This window comes from Pelodiscus sinensis, chromosome 9, assembly GCF_052426305.1.
Source record: "Pelodiscus sinensis isolate ZL-2025 chromosome 9, ASM5242630v1, whole genome shotgun sequence".
NCBI classification, from domain to species: domain Eukaryota; kingdom Metazoa; phylum Chordata; order Testudines; family Trionychidae; genus Pelodiscus; species Pelodiscus sinensis.
The window spans coordinates 18,220,985-18,241,276 of NC_143060.1; the positions used below are offsets into that span (position 1 = coordinate 18,220,985).

Genomic DNA, 20,292 nt, shown 5'->3' on the forward strand with positions numbered 1-20,292 from the left:
TCATGTTTCAGCGCCCTTGAATTTTAATAAATAAAACCTACCTAGTAGCTCAATCATCCAGAACTTTCTTCTTTCCCCTTCCATCATTATCTTATCTAGATAGATAGGTTCTCTTTTATATCAGGAGAATAAACATTTTTGAGAGTTTAGTGAAGCTTCCCCCTTTCATATTTCAGCTCATTTAACTGGAGGTGAAAGTCCAACTGGTCAGAATTCTAATATTGGGGAAGCAGCTCCTATAACCTCTTGTGGGATCTTCATATCTACCTTTGTAATTTTAAACAATCGCTTGTCTTTCTGCAGGGTGGTGGCTGTTCGTTACATACTGTAGTGATGCACTGTGTATTTGTTACAATAGGGCACCAATGCTCAGGTAAACTGAGTTGTACTTGGCTAGCCATATCTCATACTATTTATTTTTTTCTTCCTGTTTAATGTAATATAGTTAGTGGAGTGGGAAAGCATCCTGGCAGCATAATAATGACATACCAGTTTGAAAGCAATTGTCTTCCAAGGCTTCTGTTTAAAATGCAACAATTATCTGCTAATATATCTGGGGTGGGTTATTGCAGGACTGATCAGGAAAGAACTTATTGGTGCTGTGGTCCTATTATGTATGTGTGTGTATGTATAGAATATATGTATTGTGAAAAGGAACTCTGTAGATGCTATACTAGTTGGCTAAATATTATTTGTAACATACATCTGCTGAAGTTTAGATAAGTTTATTGTTCATGGAATGTGGAAACAACTCCATATAGTGACAAAAAAGAACTTAATACCCTGTGTGTAATGCAATAACCATAGAATTACAATTGCCTAATGTAAAGTATCTGGTAATGAAGGCAGATAATAGAATTCTTGCAAAAGCAAATGTTAACTGGCTCCCCAGTGTTAGGCAAAGAACTGAAAATTGACACCAGCTGGAGGGAAAAGACAGCTAAAAATGCATTAAAACAAAGAAGCCTTAGATGCATGTTTGTTTAGGTAAATAAATGTATAAATGATCTTATGAGAGTCTTACTAAGAGGCAAACTGAGAATACTAACAGAATGTTATAGAAAATTATCAGAAAACCCAAAGGATATTTGTATGCAGACTGGATAATGACACCTTCGGGAATAGAGTGATAATATTTAGCCTACAATTAACTAACACAAAGGACAGCTTTTGGAAGGGTATTTTAAGTGTAGTAGTAAGTGAATCTAGTAAAAATTGATATTTCCTATTATCTCAAATAGTAAAAGTTTTTTCCTCTGCTGAGCAGATTTAATTTTCAAAACAAAACAGAGTATCTGCTCTGTGTGTGTGTTTACACATGCACGCATATAAACTGTGTTTACTGTAGTCGTTAAAGATGAATGTGCCTTCTTACCAGGCTGAGAGGAGTATTCACCACATTAATCATTGCCTTTGTGTAATTTCCTCTGTAGTTTCTTAATCTTTCAGCATTTTACTACACTAGTCTCCTCCACAGGGACACTGTTTCAAGTGATTGCTTCCTAAATAGATATGGTAAGTCTATGAGGAGCCCAGCCCACACAAAGGAAGTGGGTGTATGTGTGTGTAGGGGGAGGGGGGAGGGGAGGTTCACACAGCAATTGGTAAAGGGAAACATTTTTAAAAGAAATGGTCCCTTTAATAGTCATCTTTTCAAAATGTTGTGCTCCTTACTGTAATGACATATTATTGTCCTTACACTACCTGACAGGTTCACTTCTGCTCTGCAAAGTAACATTGTGGGTTGAACTTGATGTACTGTTTGGCCCTGCAGTTGGAACGTCATAAATAACACTATGGTTCCAACACTCCAGTCATCTGAAGAAGTGGGCTGTGCCCACAAAAGCTCATGATACCACCTACATATTTTGTTAGTCTTTAAATTGCCACCAGACTATTTGTTGTTTAAGTTTTTCTGAAACTATAGAAAATGATTAGTCACAATAAAGTTTAGTTCCTTTGCCCTTAGGTATGTGGGCTCATAGGAGAAACAGTTAGTGCTCATAGGAGAAACATTTCTTATTGCCATTTTTAAAAAGAGACTATAACTCTGAATAAACAGCTGAGAAAAAAGGTGTGATTTTTATTTATCTGTATATTCACTTCTCAGAGTCCAGCACTGTTTTAAGTATAGTATGCTGCTGTTTCATGGTGCTCATTAGAGCATTTAGAACTAAACTACAATCTGCTTTATTGCATCAATTATTTTCAGTTCCAGAATACAACTCCATACACAGGTATTGGCATTATAAAGTCACTCCAGCAATCTACCCCTGCTGCTGCAGTCTGTGCTGTGATTGGAGAGAGGCTGTGCTATCATGTGTTCCTGCCATTCGCTCTGTTAGAGTCTCAGCTGAGCGAGCAGACGGCCTCACAGCCAGTCGCCTGGGCCTCCTGCCGGGTTCTGCTGCATTCTGTGCCAGTGTTATGGCTGCAAAATCAGAATGGGCCTTGCTGATGACTTATCAATAATCTTTATAATTGTATGTAAATGGTACAGAAGATTTAGATCATTCTTAACGTCTGCTGCCTCACAACTGATAGAATGAGGAAGGAGCATCCAGCAACAGAGGCATAGGGCTCCAGGTTAGGGAAATAGTAGTTGTATTCCCATCTCTAGTCTGTTACCTTTTGCGGCTCACTTGTTCTCTCTGGCCTCATTTTTCCTAGCTGTACTTTTATTGTAGGAAGTCTCAACCCTTAGGTGAATGAGAGAGCTATTAAATAATTAGTGTTGATAAGGCACTTTAGATAATATACAACAGCTAAGTGTCTGCTTGTTGCTATAACATATGACATGCATCTGACGAAGTGGGTCTTTGCCCATGAAAGCTTATGCTCCAACACTTCGGTTAGTCTATAAGGTGCCACAGGACTCCTCGCCACTTTTGCAGATTCAGACTAACACGGCTACCCCTCTGATGCTTATTGTCATGAAATTCCTGACCAGCTGTCAGGATATCTTAACTCCCTGGCAAGACAGTGGAATTGACTAATAGTATACTCTGTTGGTATAACATTGAGCAACTGGTCTTCCTGCACCATGTAACAGTGATAACTTCAGCCTCAAGTTAGAGCATTTGAAGTAGTATTAGCAAGGATCTGATTCGGTCATGGATACCTTGACTTCAACAGACTGCTGCGACTTCTTTGGCTTCAGCCAGCTGCAGTGGGGCAGGAACAGCTGTTCGCTTCCCAACCCCGGAGCAGCAGCAGGGCCCGAGTAATGACTTGAGCCAGAGCAGTGGCTGGCAATCATCCCCTACTGCTGGAACAGTGACAGTCTGAGATGTGGCCTGGGCCAGATCATCCCCCACCAGAGCAGATGCAGGACTGCCACCACAAGACCAGTTCCGGGGCTGCTGGGTTGGGGGCTTAGGGCCAATGCAGTGGCTGCCACCTCAGAATCAGCAGCCAGGGCCCTCAGGACTGGAACAGAAGCAATAGCTGCTGCCACAGGATCAGCTCCTAGGGCCAGAGCAGGAGCAGTGGCTGTCACAGCCAGCAGTCAAGAGCAGCAGCTGAGGTGGAGTAGTGGTGGGTCTGAGTCAATGCTGCAGCAGAAGCTGCAGGGTTGGAGCTGTGGCCAGCAGTCAGCCTTTGATGAGGCTCCCAATTGCTTAGTTACCCTCCCTCTAGTCAAGAGTGTATCTAATAAAAATCAAGGATAGATTGTACACTTCCATGATATTTTTTTTACTGCCTGTGACCTATTTGTGACCTTTATTAAAAATACCTGTGACAAAACCATCCACCTTAAGTATTATTGATAGGAAAAAGAGGGTGAGATACATTAGTCAAATTTAATCTTTTTTTTTAGTGGACAGACTGAGACCCATGTAACTAGCAAAACCAACAATTTTCAATTTAATTTGAAAGGAAATAAATGCCAGTGCCCTCTCTCTCTTTCTCTCTCTCTCTCTCTCTAAATATAATTTTTTTAAAAAAAAAACTAGTTTGCTTTGGAATTGGTGAGGATAGGGAACAAAACCGTCTGAAGTGTGAGAATTGGCAGATACCAATTGGCAGATTATTTTATGAATATTACGTAAACCTTAGTTTGATTGCTATATTGCTCAAAGAATGTAAACGCCTACTAGAGCTCACCTCATGTCCTTGAGAAGACAGGCAGTGGTTTTATATAACCAGTCACTGGTACTTAACTGATGATTCAGATGTCAAAAACTTTGAAGTTTTGCCTCTGACCAAGTTGGGCCCCAACATTCACTCTCCTGGGGCAGAGGAAGAGGCCTTCAGTCAAGAAACATATGAAGCCAAAGAGCTCTAGAGCAGTGTTTTTCAAAGTGGTCAGTGAAACCACTTTGAAAAACCTAAAACCTGCTAACTGGCTGCTCCAGTGCATTTATTTACCAACGCCATGGCCACTGAGCCTCGCGGCTCCCGTTGGCTTCAGTTTTCCATTTGCAGCCAAGTTTGGGCTGGGACACCATTTCCTGCGGCTCCCCTTGAGAGAACATTTTGAGAAATGCTGCTCTAGCGTATATAAATCCTGAGGCCCTAAGAAGCAGAGAAGCCATCTGAACCCTCAGAAATGGGCGTAACTAGGATAAGCTGGGGCTACCCACACTTTGAAGGAAATGGCAAAAGAGAAACCATCTTGTTGTTTTAGCCCTTTTCCTGTGACTGCTGTGTTTCTATGGATAAATATATCAGGGTATGTCTACACAGCAAAGTTATTTTGAAATAACTTTCCTAGCATCTACACAGCCAAAATGCTATTTCAAAATAAATTTGAAATAGTGGAGGGCTTATTTTGAATTTGGTAAACCTCGCTCTATGAGGAATAATGCCAAATTCGAAATAGCTATTTCAGAATAAGTGCTGTGTAGTCACTTACTTCGAAATAGGGGGCCTTCAGCCTTCTCAGGGTGCCCTGGTAGCCACTCCAGCCTCAACCAAGAACACTCCTCTCCCTCCCCCTTCCCCAGAGCCCTTAAAGGGGTAGACTCTGGCCATAGTGCCTGTGCCAGCTCCAAGCCTGCCAGCCAGAGCCAGCAGTCGCTGCCCTGATCCAGTGGCCCCAAAACATGAGCCAGGAAGCCACAGGCTCCACTGCTCCCCAGGAGCAGTCTGCCAGCTCCCAGGAGCCTGCCAGGACCTGGAGAAGGTGGGCGTTTTCCTGGTCCAGGGCGGAGATCATGGACCTTATTCAGGTTTGGCGGGGATGCCTCCAACATCCATGATCTCCTCACTAGACAGAGGAATGTGGCTGTCTATGGCAGGATAGCTGCCAGCCTGGCCACCAAAGGCCACATGCAAACCCAGGAGCAGGGTCGTATGAAAATCAAGTTGGTCTGGTGAGACCATGAGCTTCCCCTTCCCCTTGCTTCCCCCTTCCAGTTCCCTCTTCCCAGGTTTCCCCCTCCCCTCACCAACCCTCTCTCCTCCTTTCCCCAGTCTCACCAGAGTTTCATTTCCTCCACCCCCAGTTTTGTTAAATAAAGAGAGTTTGTATTTATGAAAAAGCATGTATTTTATTTTACATCAGGAAGGGGGGCTCCGGGAGTGGGGGAGGGGGGAGTAAGTGGAAAGATGTGCGGGAGGAATGAGGCAGAAGCCCCCTGTGGGGAAGACCAAGGAGACTGTTAGTGCTCCTCAGGGTGGAAGCTCTCCCACAGAGCCTCCTGGATACTGACAGCCCCCTGACGGACCTTCCGGATGGCAGCCTACAGAAAGTGCAGCCAGGCTTGCAGCAACGTGTCCAAGAGAAGCACCAGAGTGCCCAGGGGCAGCTCTGGCTCCATGTTGCAGAGTGCTGTGGTGTCCCGAGTGAGGGCAACCAGAGCACGCAGAGACAAAATGCTTTGCTGTCCCTTATCGAGGTAGACAAGCAAGCAGGGAAACCTGAGAACTGGCTGTTCTCCGCCTCAGGCAGCAGCCCCACCCAGTAAGTCCTGACCTGGTGCCGTGCTGGAACTGATTCCGGCCAGCCTTAAATGTGATTTAGCATCCACTCAGTGTGGATGTGCTATTTTGAAATAGCAAAATGCTATTTCGAAATGCATTTTGTTTGTAGATGCGTTATTTTGAAATAAGCTATTTCGAAATGAAATAACACTATAGTGTAGACATACCCTTACTATTTTGGTTTGAAACAGACGTTCTGCATTTGCCAGGTGACCAATTGTTCCCAAAAGAAAGTCTCTCTTGAAGGTGCAGAAATCATGGTTGGGTTCTGTAGCTCAGACTCTGAGAGGAAGAATCATGGGATTCCACCATGAGATGAGAAAACAGGACTCAAAGATTCAGCTAATCTGTAACTAGGATAATAGAGTATTAATTTTAGTCTGTGAATTGAAGTGTGTAATTGGTGCACATCTTTATGATTTATTTAGGGAATTGGGGGATGATCATATAAAGGATTCACATTGAAGCCAATGAAAGTTGAGGGAAATTTCGCAGGATTGTACTCTACTGTGAAAGTTTGTTTTCTCTTTTTCTTTGGTTTTTGCAGCTATTTTAATTCACTTTTAGTTTTATTTCTCAGCTGCTCCTCCTCCGGTTGCTATGGAAACATAAAATAGCAGTTAAATTGTACTGCTAATGTGCTTTTTCCTGTAGTAGAATAGTAACAGCTAATATTTGATCTAGCTCAAGTGCTGACTCAGGGATACTGTTGCATATATACTTTCTCTCTTTATTCTTATAAATACATAATGCATCGGTCTCATTCACCTTGTGCTTCTTAAAAGTGATATCCTGTCACAGTTAAGTACTGTAATTTGCCTTTTTAATGCCTGCACCATTAAAGTGTTGGCATTAGCTGATGTTATGAAACTGACTTTAAAAACTGCACTGAGTTTGGAACAAAATGGCACAGGGCAATAAGAAATATTAACTTATCTTTTTATGCAAAAGTTGTAGAAATCCATATGCTAGCCAGAACAAATCTACTTATCCCTATGAAAAAATGTAAATGGAACATTTTCTCTCCAACAATTAGGTAAATCTGACATTGCAATCCAACTAACTTTTAAAAGTATCACAATTTGCTTTATAGCACTCCACCAAGCTGAATGGCAATTTTTTTTAAAAGCACCATAACAGAGACTCTGATATTTAAAAAGAGGATTAAAAAAAAGTCACAATGGCTAAACAGTTAAGGTTAGAGGCAAAAGACATTCAGTTTTTAAAGAAAGTCAGATCCTACCAAGGAAAGTAGAAAGAAGCATACATTCTGGCAAGCCAAGCATAAAAGTATAATTATGCAGGCCAACAAAATAATTTAAACATCACCCAGCAAAAGACTCAAAAACTAACAGCAAAAAATTAAGTATATCAAAAGCCACATCAGTGGGGCCACAAAATGATCAAGGTGCAAAAGGAGCACTTAGATTCTCCACAATGATCTTGTTTTCTTTAACTGGATTCTTTTAATTGGTTTTCACTGACCACACCTGAGATTCCTACACCTCAGCTATTCTTTTTAGGTCGTATATCTGGGGAACTGTCAGATTGAGATCAATAGAGGAGGTTTTCAGACAAATTAATACATTTAACAGTAGTAAGTCACCAGGACCAAATGTACAGAACCAATAACTAACAGGTATGTAACCTATCACTTAAATCAGCTAATCTGCAAGTTAACTGGAGGATAACTAATGTGTCACTAATTTTTTAAAAAGGCTCCAAAACAATCCTATCAATTACAGGCTGATAAACCTACCTTCAGTACCAGGCAAATTGGTTGAAACTATAGCAAATAATACAATTGTCAAGCACATAGATGAACAGAGTTTGTTGGGGGAAGTCAACATGGCTTTTGTAAAGTGAAATCATGCCTCAGCAGTCTATTACAATTCTTTGAGGGGGTCACCAAACATATGGACAAGGTGAATCCAGTGAGTATACTGTACTTGGACTTTCAGAAGGCCTTGGACAAGGCCCTTCACAAGAGGCTCTTTAAACTAAGAAATCATGGGTGAGAGGAAAGGTCCTCTTATGGATCAGTAACTGGTTAAAATCCGGAAAACAAAGGATAGACAACATGTCCCCCAGAGATCTGTTCTGGGGCCAGTTCTATTCATCATGTATGTGAGTGATCTGGAAAAAGGGTAAATAATGATGTGGCAAAGTTTGTAGACTATACAAAATTACCCCAGATAGTTAGGTCCAAAGCAGACTGTGAAGAGTTACAAAGGGAGGTCATAAAATGTGTGATTGGGCATATTAAATGTCATATTGATAAACACAAAGTAATGCATATCAGAAAACCATAATCTCAACTATACGTACAAAATTATGGGATCTAAATGAGCTGTTACTGTTCAAGAAAGAGATCTTGCAGCTATTCTGGATAGTTCTCTGAAAATATCAGCTCAATATGCAGCAGCAATCACAGAAGCTAACAGTGTTAGGAATCATTGAGAGGGGGACAGATAGTAGGATAGTAAATAACATAATGCCACTATATACATTCATGGTGTGTCCACTTCTGAATACTATATGCAGTTCTGGTTACTCTATCTCAAAAAAGATACAATAGAAATTGAAAAGTTACAGAGAAGGGCAACCAAAATTATTTAAGGCTATGACACAGTTTCCATATGAGGAGAGATTTAAAATATTGGGCTTCTTAATTTGGAAAAGATTCAGCTGAGTGGGAAGTGTCATAGAGGTGCTATAGAATCATGACTAATGTGGAGAAGATGAATTAAGGAGGTATTATTTGCCCCTTCACATAATGAAAGGACTGTGTTCACCCAATGAAATTAATAGGCAGTAGCTTTAAAGCAAATGGAAGGAAGTACTTAACACAGCGCAGTCCACATGTGGAACGTTTTGCTAAGAGATGTTGTGAAGGCCAAAACCATAACAGAGTACAAAAAAATACAGTAAAACTCCGATGGTCCGGCATCTGATGGTCCGGTACTCCTGATGGTCCGGCACCATCAGGAATCCGGAAGTGCTCCGGGCAGCCGGACAATTGGAGCTGCTCTGCCCCCACCTTCCCCGATTCAGCCGCTGCTAAAACTGACCAGAGGCTGAATCGGAGAAGCCGAGGGCAGAGCAGCTGGAGTGTTGCCGGGTAGGTCCTGTAGCGCTGCCCCTCAGCGCTGCGGGACCAACCCGGCAGCACCCCAGCTGTCCCCGATTCAGCCTCTGCTGAAACTGATCAGCGGCTGACTCCAGGAAACCTGAGGTAGAGCTGCTTTGCCTCGGCTTCCTGGAATCAGCCACTGGTCAGTTTTAGCAGCAGCTGACTTGGATACACCTGGGACAGAGCTGCTGGGGTGCTGCCGGGTGGTCCCCGCAGCGCTGAGGTGCGGCGCTGCGGGGACCAACCCCACAGCGCCCCCGCTGCTCCGTCCCAGGCGTCACGATTCAGCTGCTGTTGAAACTGACCAGCGGCTGACTCCAAGAAGCCCAGAGCAGAGCAACTCTGCCTCGGGCTTCCTGGAGTCAGCCGCTGATCAGTTTCAGCAGCGGCTGACTTGGGGACACCTGGGGCAGAGCATCTGGGGTGCTGCCGGGTTGGTCCAGTAGTGCCGAGGAGCGGCGCTGCTGGACCAACCTGGCAGCACCCCAGTTGCTCTACCCCAGGCGTCCCCAAGAGCAGTTGGGGTGCTGCCGGGTTGGTCTCGCCACGCCAAGGTCTGACGAACCCGGCAGCACTCCAGCTGCTCTGCTGCAGGCGTCACCAATTCAGCCGCTGCTAAAACTGACCAGCAGCGGCTGAATCAGGGACGCCTGGGGCAGAGCCGGACTATCGGAAGGGGGGGCTATGAGGGGTCTGGGGTCAGACGCTTCATAGCCCCCCCTTCCGATAGTCCGGCATATCTGATAATCCAGCACCCCCTGGGTCCTAAGGGTGCCGGATTATCGGAAGTTTACTGTAAATTCTTGGAGGAGTAGGTTAATCGATGGCTATTAGTCAAGATGGTTATAGATGCAATCTTCTGCTCTGGGCATCCTTAAGCCTCTGACTACTAGATGCTGTGATTGGACAGCAGGATACAAGCATATTGCTCTGTTCTGTTCACTTTCCTTTGAAGCATCTTGCTGGGGCCAGTGTCAGAAAGCAACAGGACGTTGGGCAAAATAGACCATTGGTCTTATGGTCACTTGTATGTTATAATTTTTATGATGGGAAAATCTCATATGTCAGTAATTGAATGTTAGTGATGCCAAGGGACAGTTAACGTGTAGCACACCTATATGTGTTAACAGTCAGCTGCATATAATTTTATTTTATTTTTTTGTAGAAAAAATCAGGCAAAGGTATGCAGATCTGCCAGGGGAGTTGCACATTATTGAGCTTGAGAAAGATAAGAATGGGCTTGGACTCAGCCTGGCCGGAAACAAGGACAGGTCTCGGATGAGCATTTTCATAGTTGGCATCAATCCAAATGGACCTGCAGGAAGAGATGGACGAATGCACATTGGTGATGAACTTTTAGAGGTAAGTGATGCCTTTGGCTGTATAATAGGGTTGGTGTCAAGAGAGGGAGGAGAACCTGTCAACCTAGTAATTAAATATGAAATAGAGAGCTGGTGCCAGTTTATGGAACTCAGTGACTTATGCCAACCAAGCATCAAACAAATAGAAGAAGATATTGAGATTAGGCATGTAATTGGTTTAATTAATTAATCGATTAAATTGTGGCAGGCTAGAGCATTGCCTCTTTCCCCCGCCGTGGATGGAGGCTTCTTCTGCCAAGCTCAAGCACCCCTGCCTATGGTGTGCTCAGGCCAGGCCCACTATGGATGAGGGCTGCTCTGGCCAGGATGGCCGGGAACTGCTTCAGCTGGACTGCTCATGGCGGGTCCTGTGAGCTGCCTGCGGTGGGCAGGAGTCTGGTCCAGCCTCCACTAGTTATCCGTAACTGGTAAGCCTCACCCCACAGGTTAACCATTAACATTGAGATGAATGGAAAATGTTTAACAATAACTATGCAGATGATGCCATGCTGTTGGCTGATTCAGAAGGTCTGTTGAAGTTAGTGGTAGTTTTATGAGAGTAAAACAAAGAATATGGTCTAGAATTGAATTTGAACACAACAAAAGCTATGGTGGTATCCAATGATCCTGTGATATTCCAGTGAACAACATAGGTGTACACCAAAGAAATTATTTGAGAAATTGTTACTTAGGGAGCATTACAGAAGATTTAGAGTCAGCTATGGAGGTCAGCACCAGAATAAGTAAAAGTGAAAGCTATTGTGGAAGAATAAACATTGAATAAGAAAGGGACATAAATTATGACTTTTAAAAAATGTATATATGGTTTGTGTTAAATAAATTATGGCTGTGAAACATGGACTTCAAACAACAGTAATGAAGAAACTCCAATCCTTCATATTATGGTGTTACAGAAGAATTCTGAAAATATTTTGAATAGAACTATAACCAATGAAAATGTATTAGAGAGTATTGGAGCTCAGCAAAATGGAGCTCTTATGAAAAGAGAGTTTTGATTTCCAGGGCACATTTTAGGAGGCTCAGCATATTATTCATGTTATGGGCACAGGACGGGAACGTTGATGGCAGAAGAATTTGAGAGAGTGGAAAAAACCCTTGAATGTATGATGTGGTATCCTGGGTGGATCAAAAAGGCTATTAATCCACAAAGGGATTAGCAGAGGACTATACAGCATGTGCTACCATGGTTACAAATCTCCAGTGATGCAAATGTCACGTAAGAGGAAGAGGATGATCTAGTCCATTGATAAATGTATTTTCTGTGAAGAACAAAAATCACATCTCTACTTGCCTGTGACAACCAATGTCAGTGCACGTACGCTTTCAGAATGTTTACAGACTGTGGTTAGGCAGGGACATTGAAAACCAAATGAGGAAATAGTAAATCTATCTTCATATTGTTTCACAGGAAAATTCACAGTTTATATATCATGAGTTTTGCCTTTAGTAGTTTTCTTGGGTTCCCTTCCTTTCCAAAGGATACGAAAATACAATTTCATATTGTGATCCATTTTCATCAGTTGTTAGAAATTCAAACACTGTCCCTTTTTATTATGTAGTTATTTATTTTTGTGATTATCTGGTGCAAATTAGTCCACAGAGAAAATTAACCCACTGAGCAAGTGATTATATCAACAAATTAAGCATTATTTCCCCTTTTTCTTCCACCCCTTTTCATCCTCCAGCTTGGAACACATTTCAAACCATTTGGCTTGTTATTTGACTACTGTAGAGTGGCACTTATTGCTAAGGGTCTTTTGCTATTCCTGTGGTGGATCCCACGTCATGATTGCTACACAGGTTTGAAAAATCATCTCTGTGGATGATTCTCTTAAGAAGCTTTCACTGAAGAATAGGTGTGTGCTAACCTACTGGACTCAGTGGTAGGTGATGTTAGATCTTTCAGCAATTCTGTCTGTGTTGTATAAGCACTGGGGATGTAAGCGACTAGTCGAGTAGTGACTTTGACTATCACTTCTTCCCTCCACCATCCCCCTTCCTCTCTCTGATAGAGAGAGAGGCAGCGCAGAGGGGGAGGCAGGAGCCCTTCCCCCCAGCACCATCTCCACAAGGGGCGGGGGAGGCAGAGGCGTCCCGACTGCTGTGCCTCCCCCTTTGAAATGTACAAGAGCTGCCCAAAGTTCCATCAGCTACTTGATTAGTTGATTAATCTAAATTTAACATCCCTAATAAGCACCAAGTATTTTCTCTCATTTCTCAACCTAAAAAGAAGTCTGACTATCTGGAGATGTCTTGGAAACTCTTTAGATTTGTCAGTGTCTAATTATAGGTTTTCAATACCCATACAATGTAGAAGGCTTGTGAAATAGAATATCACTATAGGAAATGTAATTTCTGATAGGGTGATAAATTATGTTAAAGTTTTTGTCTCTTGCTGAAATAATAGCAAGCAAATTTCCCTTTCCTGCAAATTTCTGTGGGTCCATGCTTCAGTGAGTGTAGAATCATAGATTCATATGGCTGGAAGGAAACCCAAAGATCATCTAGTCTAGCCCCTTGCCAAGATGCAGGATTTTCTGTGCTATAACTTTTAAGGGACCAGTACATTTTACCAAGATGTTAAAAGACAAATTGGCATCCTTTCTCATGCTTGAGCCCTAAAGAAAAGATAATATCTTAGGCTTTACTTAGTAAACCTACCCACACCTGCTTTCTTTACAGATTTTCAGCTCAGGCAAAACTCCCATTGATATCAGTAGGATTGTGGTTCAGGCACACAGGACTGGGGAACGATGGTTTCTATTACTGGTTCTGGCACTCATTTCCAGGATGGTCTTTTTCATCTCCATCTTGGTTCCTATTCTTTCTCCTCACCAAAATCAGTTGCTTGTTGCCATGCTGTTTGCAGTGGCTCACAACTGTGAGTGCCTACCTCAGGATGGACTGTCAGAGAGAGGGCAGGTATCCCAAGCTGTTGGTGTCTTGTATAATTAGATTTCACCAGGCCAGTAGCAGCACATGTGAACTTCTGGATCACTATACTGGTCTTACCATGGAACCACAGACAGTCCCCTTAGAATCTTCTGTCTATCTTGCCATCCAGACAAATTGAACTTTATGGTAATGGTCATTTAAATAAAAAATCACACCACAGTCCTGAGAGACTAGTCACTTACCCCAGATATGTTGATACTCCAACTCTTACACCAAAGACAACTCTATAGCAAACCAACCAGAGGTGACATACGAGATTAATGATGGTAATAGTTGATCTTTTAGAGAAAAAGGAAAAACGTTAGTTGAAAAAGCCTGGAGCTGTGTGTTGAAAACAAAATAAGACAAACACGCACAAATGGAGAAAGAAAAGAACAGCGAGGGTAGAAGATGCAGCTTCTGTCTCTGAGATGGACTCTCACTTGCAGTTTCATTGCTAGAAAACTCTTGCACAGCACAGTTTTATCAGCTACTGAGAGTCCTGGGAAACTTATGCCAGGATTGAGCAATTTAGGACATTGCTTTTACTTGTGTTACTGGTCACAGGGTTATAGCTATGTTGCTATTTTAAAAAAAAAAACTATTTTGGATGCGAAGTCAGACACTTAATAGACAGAAGGAAAAAAGAGGAATAGTAAAGAGAAGAAAAATGGTGACAAAGAAAGAAGGGTGTCTGCGGGAGAGCCAGCTTGGCCAGAGCCAGTAGAGGTATTGATGTCATCCGAGTCCCTCTCTCTGGCCCTGTTTCTCAGGATCAGAACAATGTCTAAACAGTCTTGGTATCTCAGGAGATGGTGGGAGAGGCACCTATGGTGGTAAAGCTTACTACAGTAGTTTTCAGTAGACAGTTATTTTTTACACTGGTTAAATTCTGCTTCTTGACTTTCTTTCGAATCATTCCTTGTAAGACCCCAAAAGGGAACAATAGATGAAACCTCCCATCCAGTCATTATTTTGTCCAATTAGATTAATTTCTGATGTACCAATTTGTTCATTTTCAGTTCTGCCCTATTTGCATTTACAAGGCATTATGAACTTTGACTTGCTGCTTAGTTATAAAAGTTCCCATCAAAGCTGGGTGGTAAAGACAATGCTCTTCTTTTAATGCCTACTTCTAATGGATTCTCACGTCTTTACATCAGAGTATGAGAGGCAGAAGTTTCTTTCTGTTCTTTTTTAAATTAATGTTAAGCATCACAGCATACAAACATTCAACATAAGAAATCTGTGTTGCAGAAAATCAAATGTAGTTTCCAAGTACCTGTCTGAGGGTTTTGATTCCCAGAAAATAAAGTAAATATCCTGCCATATTTTGTGACTGTGTCACAGTCTCCCATCAAAAATAAGAAAAGATTTCAAAATGGTGGCCCTTATGAAATTCTAGTTGTTCTCTTGCTGTTATATTTTTGTAGAATGTTGTTACACAGCCTTCATCACTAGGGTGTCTGAGAAGCTAACATAACAGATTTTCTTTCCAAAATAAACCCTTTCATTTAAAAAAAAATTAACATAGAGTGTCACTGAAGAATAACTACATGGAATAGTTGAAAACCTCAAGGGAAATGTATTACTTTGACTACATTTTCATTTTTGTATAATTAAAATAATTATAGCTTACAGGCCTAACTTCAGCTAATTACATTTTGGCCTCTGATACATTTGCAAAGTAGGATTACTGGTAATTTAACCAGTGTAAAAAATATAAATTCTAATCTAAGCAATTTTTAAGAAAAAAGTATGGCAATTCAACTGAATCCAAACTTTTTATAAAGCAGATCTAATATCCCTAGTGGATAACTTTTTTTTAAATGGCGGAGGGGGGGGGAAATAAGACACATTTATCACAGGTTATTAATCTGCTGTTTTGAACTCTGAATGTCTCTCTGTAAGTATTCCACTCTTGTGATTTTTCTTAAACTTTTCCTTTGAGTAACGAGGTACAGTATAATATACCACTTCTCTCACCACCAGTGGGGCCAACAGCCTTGCCAGGCCCCTAGGCAAGGTAGGGGAGGGGTTTGCTCCATGCCTCTGGAAGGGGTGTGGCATTGTGTGGAGAGGATGGAGATGGGACTGGGGCTATGCCGTCCTCAGTGCTGGCCTGAGCATGCTGTGCACACTGCTCCAGTTGTGATTTAAAGGGCCCAGAGCACTGGCTGCCCCCTGCTGCCACAGTAGAAAATCTGGGAGCTTCAGGCACTTTTGTATGACTGGTCCCACTTTGATTCTCTCCCTCCCACGCCTGCCCATCGGTGGGCGTGCACCACCACCTCTAGAACTGTATCCCTTTGTGTGGTAATTACAAATAATAACAACTTGGAGCTCTTCAAACTTTGGGGTAGCCTTGTTTTCTTGGTATTTGATCCTTTCATGTTTTGTGTACCTCAAACTGCTATAGACTTCCCAGGGACTCTGGAGTGTACAAGGAAAGCAGAATCCTATCTTCATGTGCAAAAACATGTATTTTGGCACATCCAAATATTAACCTTTTTTTAAAAGAGGGCGTGGAAGAAAAAGAGGAATATATTTTACAGGAGTATTTGTAAAATATGGATATTACCATACAGTTTGTTGCAGGATTACCTTCACTATTTGAAGAGTATTCACTTCTTGATTCGCTCTTAGAAAATAATCTCAATAATATATTTTAAAATGTGTCCTGGGTTTTTGTTGTCTTCAGATGGAGAAAAGGAGAGTTAGCACCATGTGGCTAGCAAGTGCAACTTGACCTAGAGGCCATAGTTAGATTAGCTGTTAAAAGGTTTGTTAGAAGTTGTGTTTAGGTAACTTTTCTCATACGGAATTTTTTAAGAACTTGCCATAAATGATCATTAACTTGACTGTGAAAATCAGACATTGTTTATTTAACAAAGGTTTGAGCAGTGAACGAATTCTCTTGTCTCATTTGTGTTCAGTGAGGGTAATAGCCACTAATATAGACAAAACTAGAGGCTGACCATTTCTTGTATAAGGTTTTATGCAGTATGTTAATCATTTTATAGCTTTCCTGGAATACTGTGAGCATTACGATATTAACTCAATATAATAGAGAGAGAGCTTTGAAAATAAGAATGACTAAAATATTGAAAATTAACATTTTTCTCCATCATAAAGCCAAACCATCATGGTCCATCTTGAAATCATGATAGAAAAATAGGGTACTCTTCAAATAAATTCAATATTTATTTTTTCCATAAGGGAAAATATAGAAAAGCTAAATTAATATTATGAAGTGTTACCTCTGAATTCAGTATTGCAACCTGCCGTCCTCCTGCACATGAACTAATGGCAAGATAATAGCCTTGACTGTCCAAATCAAAACTGAATTTTAAGTGAGTGCACTGATAGGTTATCACCAGCATAAACTGCCCAGCGGCACAGCTTCACAGGTGATTAATCAGCCCTGCCCAGTTAGAGGCTCAGGGCTCTGTGCATGGAGCTGACTGGACGGGGTAGCTTGGAAAGAACACTGGTTTCCACTGTTTACTTTCTCCAGTATGCTTTTTCATACAGTGCATTTGTGCTTGAAACCTTTTCCGGCATACTGATGTATCTTACTAAAAGGAGAGGAAAAAATGTAATGTACAATGCTAATAAGCCTATTTTGAAGAGCCTCATGGGCAAATGGATTTGTATTTAATGCACCCTTCATTTTCTCTCTATCCCTTGATCTTCTTTTTAACTTGTCATCACTGAAGTATTGAATTACACACTATAAATAAGTTCAAAACTATACATATTTAGTTTTAATTAAATACGTTTGTCCATTAACCAGTTTTTCCCCATTCTTTTTTACCAGATAAACAATCAGATATTGTATGGAAGAAGCCACCAAAACGCCTCTGCAATAATTAAGACTGCTCCATCAAATGTCAAGTTGGTTTTCATACGGTAAGACCAGTTCTTATCAAAACCCCCTTCCATTCAGAGCCCCTTCCATTCCCTTTGGAATAGGATAATTTTTTTTCTTAACCATGTTACTGAGCATTGTTGAGGAGTTATCTGTAATGTTTTTTAAAATATCTTTCCAAGGATAACTGTGATGGCTTGGTCGCCCTCTGGTGAATAGCTGACACAGATGTTTAGTGACTGTTTATCTGGTACCTTTGCTGCCACCAGTGTATGCACACCAAGTATTTGCTCCTTGTCTCTTAGACTTACAGTTAAAAGGTCCTAGTTGTGGCTCCCTACCCAGAGATACGCTCCAGCATGTGTTAATTGGGTAGCATCACTTCAGTGGCAGCAGTCAGGTACCTAAATAACCTTAGCACATATCAGGCTTAGTCATAAAGTCAGTGAAAACAAAGCTTCTTATTTATTACACCAAGAACAACTGTAATCTAACATGGAATTGGAAGTGTTAGTTTTATAGACACAAATTGCTCATCTTTCCAGATCTATGTAACTCTCTTCAGCATCTTAATTATTTACAAATAGACATACATACTGTGCCAGGACCTATTGGTATGTCTGGTGTCACCTCTCGACACCTACCCTTGGTGCTCAGGTTGGCTTCGGGAGTCCATCACTTCCTCTGAGGAATTTCTGCCCTCCAAAGCCTACATAGTCTTACTTATGTGGGAAGTGTTTGAAGCTAGCGACACCAAGCTGAGGTCTCTTTGGGTTTCCTCCTCAGAGCTCTGCTAGCCCTTCTTAAGTGAGCCGCTCTCTCCAGTCTGACCCTCCAGCTCCTGTTCCCTGTGATTGCCCTGTCATCATTCCCAGATCTCGCTTCTCAAGATCCATTTTCCGGATGTCGTCTTGACCAACTCTTTCAGAGGCTCCGACTCCCCTGGTGTCACCAGCCCCAACAGTCCCTTCACAGTAACTCTGTGGAAGCCTGAGAGCTGCAGGGGGCAGTTCACACCTATTAGAGCTGTGGTTTAAGCTGTCTGCAAACTCAGTATCATTGCATCATTCACGTTTTCATGTTTTCTTCTACTACAGTCATCAGCTCTAGACACTTTTTTTAAAAATGGGCACTAAGATTGTGATGTTGTCAGATGTTTATATTGCATAAGCACATTCCTGTGTCTTAATCTGGCCTGGCTGAGAGAGCAAACATCCTGATGAATTTTCTTTCTTTTGAAATCATTCCCTGTAGCTTCTGTAGAACTCCTTGGCCTGCTACAAACCTATAGAAAACTAAGCAGTTCCCATATAGATTGGCTAATTTATAAGGGGTGTGTTAGGGAGGTGAATGGGTACATGTTGCTGGGTTATGCTTTCTGGGTAATGGTTAACTGGCTCTCAGGAGCATCCCCTGTCCCGCCACAGGCAGAGGGCTTCTCCAGCCCTGCTGGGCCCACTGCACCATGGGTCGGGCTGGCAGAGCTGGCAGCCCCCACCTGGGATCCTACTTAATTAATTAACTGGTTAAACCTAACTAGTTAACCAGTTAACTAATTAAAGGGGATTTTACAGAGACAGGAGGAGGATGGGTTTGGCCACTGGGAGAAAAGGGCAGGTTAGGCTATTGGTTATGAGTTCCAACCAGCTCTCAAAAGGGGTTAGCAGCTGACCTCAGTGTTAGAAAAAAGAGAACTTTTCATGGAATCCAGAAAGGTTCAGTCTTGGAGACAGAGCCACTTGGGGAGAGTTGGCAGGGGAGAGCATGAAGCATCTTGCTTAATGTGGAAAGTGACTTCTTCTAAAAGTGGCGTTGGATAGGGTTAGAGAATTGGGGAAAGGCTCACTTGGAGTCAAGAAGGGTACAAGACCAACCTTGTGGTGGTTATGTGTTGGAGGGAATGAGATACAGCAGTGCACCACGGATCATTATATGTATCTTTCAGTTCCTAAGGATTAAATATGAGTGTATTTCTTATGTTTAGGTCTGCTCAGGAACTGCAATTTCTGTCCTGCAAAAACATCTGAATTGCAGAAAGGTCAGGGGGAGGGAAGAGAATTCCAAACTAGACCAAACAGAGATATGTGAGATTTTCACTGGGAGGTACATTTACACCCTCTTTCCTCCCCCCCCCCCCCCCCCCCCAGCCAAAAAAAAAAATTCTGATCCAGCCTCCCCAGCTCTGCAGCAGCTGGACACAAGTTGCCAAGGAACTGGGGAGGTAAGCAAAGAAGCTGCCAGAAAACCTGCCTTGTTTCCCTCAGAATATTTATCAAAATCAGTGGAATCTTTTGAGTTTTGCTAAATCAACATTCTCCAACAGAAAAGAGTTCCACTGGAAAATTTTTGACCAGATGTATTTCTGTTCTAAGCAGGAAAACTATCTTTATATTATTCTGGCCATAAATGTCTTGAGACACCCTAACTTCCTCCACCATAGCCCAGCCCTAACACTTTAGAGTTACCATTGCTATAACTTGGGAGAAATGTGCTCCACTTATATTATTAGCATGAGGACTGTCTCTTGCATATAGTTCTGGTTGTATATACTTTAATATTAAAAAATTATTAACTTGGGACAAATGTATCTAGTCTAGTTTTGGCTTGCCTTGTTTAATTATCACCCCACCAATTAATTACATAGCTTTCTAGCCCATATATATTTGTGCAGTGTATCATATACTTCATGTTCTGTTCATAAATACATATTATAATCAAAGTGTAAACACATTTGTGAGTGTTTAGACTCACACATCTGTCTTTGAGGATCACTATACACAAATATAATGGAAGATCTGTATTAGTGCAATGAAGAATGAGTTGCTGTACTTGGCAGAACAGAGGATTCAGGGGAGATTAATGACTTTGCCTGCAGCTCCTATGTTACTTTCCTTAGCTATTGAAAATTAAATGTCACATATAACAACTCACTCTCCATTAGTTAATTGCATGTGGAATGTGTGTCTGGTGTGAAAGCTCCAGAGGGTAAAGCAGAACACATGAAACTGAACCCCAGAACTAGATTTAGAGCTGGCTGTCAGGCT

At 41.8% G+C, this 20,292-nt stretch overlaps 1 protein-coding gene across 11 annotated transcripts in view; it reads left to right on the forward strand.

The window, feature by feature from the left end:
- PATJ (PATJ crumbs cell polarity complex component) overlaps positions 1–20,292 on the forward strand; it is a 223,638-nt gene that overhangs the window by 137,746 nt on the left and 65,600 nt on the right. For all 11 annotated transcript variants that reach the window (XM_075936118.2, XM_075936122.2, XM_075936120.2 and 8 more), the window contains 2 exons: positions 10,227–10,423; positions 17,198–17,289. In XM_075936118.2, the coding sequence (XP_075792233.2) occupies positions 10,227–10,423; positions 17,198–17,289 (289 nt within the window). The remainder of the gene's footprint in view (positions 1–10,226; positions 10,424–17,197; positions 17,290–20,292) is intronic.